Genomic DNA, 6,000 nt, shown 5'->3' with positions numbered 1-6,000 from the left:
GTGTGTGTGTGTGTGTGTGTGTGTGTGTGTGTGTGTGTGTGTGTGTGCGCGCGTGCGTGTTGTTTCCAGAGGTGTGAACACGCAGGAGCTGGACACTCCAGCTATCGAGAAACGATTTGCCTACACCTTCCTCCAGCAGCTCATCACATACGTAGACCAGGCACACCAACACATGATGGAGTTTGGTGAGACTTTTCTGTTAGTCAAAAACAAATGACGAGTTTTTATATCAATGTAATGCAAAGATCATGCCAAGTACTGTAGTTTATGTAACTGAACTCTGGTCTAGATTCGTAGAGATCCGTAGTAGCAAAATGATAAAAGAAAGCACATAGTGGCTGCTGAAGAACAGTGGATTTTGGAAGTTGTTCAATAATGGGGGTTATTGGCTGTCACACTGAATACTCTCTTCAATGGACTCTTTGCACCACAAATTCAACTGCATAAATATTTTTTGGAATGAGATAAAAATCTTGCTCCTAGCTTAAACACCTGAGGCAATGTGTCTGATGAATGTCACCATGTACTGTATATCTATGTATATCTATTCAGACTGTACTGTCTTTGATTGTGTTCTACTCATCATTTAGATCTGGGAACAAGACCGAAGGGGGAGAAGATTCCTCATGAACAACAGATTAAGTTCTTTGGAAAGGTCAGAACTCATCATGTTATTTTGGTTTACTTTGAACTTGGAGTTTTTTTTGTTGAGAAAAGCAGTGTGAGAAAAGCAGAAATTTGTTGTTGTTATTGTTGTATATGTTGTGTAGTATGTGATTTCGAACACAGCCCGACAGTAATTCCTCTGTGTATTTATGCCATTTATCCCTCAGGTCGTCTTGCCATTGGTAGATCAGTACTTTAAAAACCACCGGCTGTACTTCCTGTCCACAGCCATTCATCCAATCAGCAGCGGAGGCCATGCCTCCAACAAGGAGAAGGAGATGGTGACCAGGTGAGTGTGATCAATGACGTGGCAATAGAGAGATAGAAAGTTAGTGATGCCAGTATTGCAGGTTATAGCACTCACTCCCATGTTTTATTGTTGGAGACTACTATTTTAAATCTTCTACATGTGTATAAAGGCTGTGGGCCATTATATCTCCCCTGCTCTCCCTCTGTCTCTCTCTCTCTGGGTTCATTGTCTCACACCTTTCTATTATCTGTTTTCTCCGTTTCCCTCTCTACCTCCTCCTCTCTACTTCCATTGAAACTTTTCCAGTCTTTTCTGCAAACTGGGAGTTCTTGTCAGACATAGGATATCCTTATTTGGTAAGGACGTTCATGCCTAATACTTCCTCTTCTGCCCCTTCTCTGCTGTTGTTCTGAGTGCAGTATGAATGGTTTCATACAGCGGTGACCCAGGAGTAATGCTTATGTCACACCCGCCCCTACTCTGCCTTTGGTTGATCTGCCCTGATAATTGACCTTACTAATCTCCCTCCTCATGCCTAAACCTAACCAACCCACCCAACAAAGGCAAAGAGTAATCCGAGGCAGAGTAGGGTGGGTTATGCCTTTGCCAGTAAAAAGAAATCTTGGAGGTCCGATGACATCATTCTGCATTATAATTAGCCATGAGCTTCTGTGTCTTGCATGGAAGGTGTGTATTTTCGGAGCAGTGGGCCCGCGGGACAAATGGTCGTTTGTTTCCAGATAACAGGCTTTCAAACCAGTGGGACATTTTTCGGACGATGGGACGTGGAAACAATGGGCATTCCCTCATTTTAGACTCACCCATCCATCTCCACCTTCCTATTGCTCTTTAAACTACATCACCTGTCCAGGCACACTATTACAAACAAATTGATAATGTGGGATATTTAAATGAATTATAGTGCATTACTTATAGTAAGTATGTACGACCAGTGAATGACATGCAATAGTTGTTGTAAGTCATTTCAATTGCAATCTAACGTTACTGTTTACATTGCGTGCATCTTTGAGGACTAGCAAGTAGCTAGTTGGATGCATTTCTTTCCTAATGTAACATTTTCAAGGACGAGCTTTCTTACAAGTTTGAAATTTGCATTGTTTCCATCCATGTTTACCTACTAGCAGTCTTCTTCTGCCCCGCCTTTGTTGGCAGATTGCTTAGTTTCTGAAGTACTGAGGACTGAGTGGAGATTTAAACTTACTGTTCACTGAAACATCTTCTGTGCGAGACACATGGTAGAATCAGTTATCCTATAGAGGTATGCATCTCTTATTGTAGATAAAACGCTGTGATCCTGAATGGCAGTAACATGTTTGTGTGGGACTGAGACACAGTTAGAAGACAGACACGAGAAAGCTCCAGAGCGTCAGCAAATAGTGTGAGCAGGGTTGTTGTGTGCATGCATGCATGGTATTATAGTTGTGTGTGTACGCGTCCTCTGCTCAGCAGCTCTGTGTGGTGTGTGGTGTGTATTGCCACTTCTTGCACAATATCCAAATGCTGATGTCATTCTATTCAAAGTCAAAAAGATGTTCCATCTTTGCAGAATAACACCTGATACAACTGATAACAGACAGACACATTTGGACAAATGAAAGATGTTGATTATTGGTGTTGATTAGGCTATTAGACTTCTGAAGCTTTTAGTTTGAAAGGAACCTGTTTTTTCTTTGAATATGATGCTCTGCTGTGTTATTTACTAAACTAAAGTACTATTGGTTTGAACAAGGCGGTTGTTTTGTTGTATTCGTGTGCTTGACTTCCCATACCTGAATGAAAGGAACGTCAAACCCCACCCAGCATGCACCTGGGGTTTTCTGTTTATTATATGATTCTGTCTACTTTTCAGGTAACAATGCCACATCCATAGTCAACTGTCTGCAGATATTGGGACAAAGCCTGGATGCCAGGTAAGGAGACATGGATTGAGCTTGTGTGTGTGTATGTGTCTGTCCTTTTGTCTTTCCACCAGGGAAGATGTAGTTGAAGGACACATACTATGCATGTTGTCCCATGGAGTTAAAGATGAATACTGACGATGCTCTGAAGAAGAAGACCTTCTGGAAGTGAACAAATCGGTTAACAAAGCCTCCTCGCGTTCTCACTTGCCACAGTGGACGTGTCAACACTCCCGGCATTTATGAGTAGCTTTCTCATTAGCAAACACGGTGTGAATAAGCAAACCTGCTTTTTGGCCCACAGTTTACCTCGGCGCTTTGTTGTTCTTTGTATCCTGGAGGCCAGCGACACAGAAAAGAGGAACATTGTGTGACCACCAGCCGAATTTCGCCCTCATTTACATGAAGTTAAACATGCCCATGCATACATTCCAACTCAACTGGAATAACAAACAGCAACTGAACCTGCACATATTCATTAACAGTTCAGACTCATTGGCTATCAGGAAGCCTCTGATTACTGGATGGCTGCGCTCCTTCCTGAGCCACTGTTATTTCATGTGATGTCTGCTAATTAAAGACAAACCCAGGAATTATGTCATTATTCAGTGCGCTTCTGTTACTTTAACTGTACATTGAACCCAGAAGTAGATAGAAGTCAAATCATTCTCATTCTAGAAGTAGACAAACCACCGATCACTATGCTGAGGGACTTGACTCCAAGTATTCCTTCTATTCAACCACATATAAATCATTCCTTCACATTGATGTCTCTTTAGTTTCTGCATGCTGGCAATGAGACTGAAACAAATAGAGTCCAAACATTCCACTTCAAGGATATATGATTGTATTTGAAAACCTAAAAGCAAAGTAATCACTGCCTTAAAACTTACTATAAGAAATTCTACAAATCAGAGATTCATTTTAATTTAAGGGAAGTTCACATTGTTTTCTACATTAGTAGAATGTATGTGTTATCTGCACTGTGTATCACAAATTCAGCTGGTTCTTCTCAAGATAATAAAGTGAAATGTATCTCTCCCCATATGTCAGGACGGTGATGAAGACTGGTCTGGAGTCAGTGAAGGCAGCACTGCGGTTGTTCTTTGACAGTGCAGCAGAAGATCTGGAGAAGACGCAGGAGAACCTGAAGCTCGGCCAGTTCACCCACAGCAGAGAGCAGCCGCGAGGGGTCACCCAGATCATCAACTACACCACCTTCGCCCTGCTGCCCATCCTCTCCTCCCTGTTTGAACACATCGGACAGAACTTGTTCGGAGAAGACCTCATATGTGCGTACTGACTTGTGGTACTGTTTGATTCGGGCATTCAAATGTTTTCACCAAGGAGGAAAAAAAATGCATTCCAAATTAGGTAAAAGATTGTATCTGAATCATAATGGCAGATGTCCTTCATGAAATAGAATACTGTTTCACTGATCATTTACAGGACAACAATGTGAATACACTCCATCAAAATGTAAGATGCAAACATTCTTTCCTCTTCCAGTGGATGATGTCCAGGTTTCCTGCTACAGAATCCTCAACAGCCTCTTCTTTCTGGGAACCAACAAAAGCATCTATGTAGAGAGGTACAGTATAGCCCACAGTACTTATGATACAGAAACCTGCTACAGTGTATGTAGGTTTACATGTACTGTGAGGAGCATTTGAATTTACAGAGAATGTCGAATACAACTTTCAATCAGCACAGTTTACTCTGAGTTTTCTTTCTTTCTACATGAGCCATAAAAAATAAGAAATCTGTAAAATAATAAGAAAATACAAAATATATTTATAATATATAACTTGTAAATATATAGAAAAATAACAAAATGACAATTGTATACATTTCAAGTCATTTTTTCCTTTATTTCTGTATGTTTATTTATATATTTTTTTTTATATATTTTGTGTATTATATATCTATTTAGTGATGGTATTTCTGAGAGCTGATCAAAGGCCAACAACACATTTAACACTAAGTTTGAGATCTATGTGCTTTTAGACAAAATTGCTTATTGTTGACATTAAATAATCAATGATTTACGATTTATCAAAGAATGTAATATAGCGATAATGATACTAATGAAAATAATGTAATAATCATCTTTTGATCCTCTCCTCTTCAGACAGCGTCCAGCATTAGGAAAGTGTTTAGCTGCCTTCTCAGCAGCCTTTCCTGTTGCCTTCCTTGAGCCTCACATCAACAAGTTCAACAGCTTCTCCATCTACAACAGCAAAGAAGCTCAAGACAGAGCAGGTTCTAATGAATGTGCTTTTTATTTCAATGTTCATCTGCTCCGTGGATTTACATTTTTACAAATATGAAGGGGTTGAATCCCACCAAGACATATAAGTCCTGAGGTAATTGTATTTTCTGAGAATTACATTCACTCTCAATGCAACCGAGCACATTGTATGTTACCGTGTGACTCTGTAGGGTTACTGTAGGTGCTGAGGTTACAGATCTGTTGCTGTTAGCTTTGACAGTCTGGTCATTGGCCATCCCAGACAGATGGATAACTGTCCTCCTTTCTAACGGAGTCTGAACACAGCACTGGCTGTACAGCTACCAATGACTCAGCAGGTGTTGAAATGGAAGTCCGTGCTAACGTTAGCAGGCGGGCTAACTCGATTTTTCTTACCGAGGCAAAAAAAACAAAACACGGAACAGCATTTATGTGTAATAATAATGATGATTGAGCTATATATTCATGTTTATATTCATCTTTTAAGTGCATTATATTTCTACCTATCAGCTCTAGGTCTTCCAGGGCAGGTGGGGGAGGTTTGTCCTCTGATCCCAAACTTAGAGAAGTGTCTGGAGGAGATCATGGAGTTGGCAGAGTCTGGCATGAGATACACTCAGATGCCCCATGTCATGGAGGTGGGATATATTACTAATTAACATTATTGGGTCTTTGGTACCCATATCCATCTGGATTTATTTTTTCCTCACAGTGCTCTGATTTCTTCTCATTACCAAAATCATCCATGCGAGTTATTAGAAATTCTCTTTCCATTGACACTTTACCCAAGATAATTCTTCAGCAATGCTGGCTGCCCACTGCTACTAGTTTAATGGGTTAAACGCAGATTAATGAAACTCAATATGAGAATATTCATATGTACTCTCTGTATCTACAGCTTGACCTTATGGAGT

At 40.4% G+C, this 6,000-nt stretch overlaps 1 protein-coding gene across 1 annotated transcript in view; it reads left to right on the top strand.

Annotated features, from left to right (window-relative positions):
- Nucleotides 1-16: 16 nt before the first annotated feature.
- LOC116401565 (ryanodine receptor 2-like) overlaps nt 17-6,000 on the top strand; it is a 28,405-nt gene continuing 22,421 nt past the window's right edge. Inside the window, exons 1-9 of the mRNA XM_031880027.1 lie at nt 17-185; nt 591-655; nt 834-955; nt 1,223-1,272; nt 2,787-2,847; nt 3,889-4,127; nt 4,345-4,426; nt 4,967-5,097; nt 5,597-5,724. Coding sequence (XP_031735887.1) covers nt 173-185; nt 591-655; nt 834-955; nt 1,223-1,272; nt 2,787-2,847; nt 3,889-4,127; nt 4,345-4,426; nt 4,967-5,097; nt 5,597-5,724 — 891 coding nt within the window. The 5' untranslated portion in view covers nt 17-172. The remainder of the gene's footprint in view (nt 186-590; nt 656-833; nt 956-1,222; nt 1,273-2,786; nt 2,848-3,888; nt 4,128-4,344; nt 4,427-4,966; nt 5,098-5,596; nt 5,725-6,000) is intronic.

Source organism: Anarrhichthys ocellatus, unplaced genomic scaffold, assembly GCF_004355925.1.
Source record: "Anarrhichthys ocellatus isolate YVR2014 unplaced genomic scaffold, GSC_Weel_1.0 scaffold531, whole genome shotgun sequence".
In the NCBI taxonomy this organism is placed as follows: domain Eukaryota; kingdom Metazoa; phylum Chordata; class Actinopteri; order Perciformes; family Anarhichadidae; genus Anarrhichthys; species Anarrhichthys ocellatus.
Note: the sequence above shows the minus strand (reverse complement) of the source record. Positions and strands in the feature narration are given on the sequence as shown.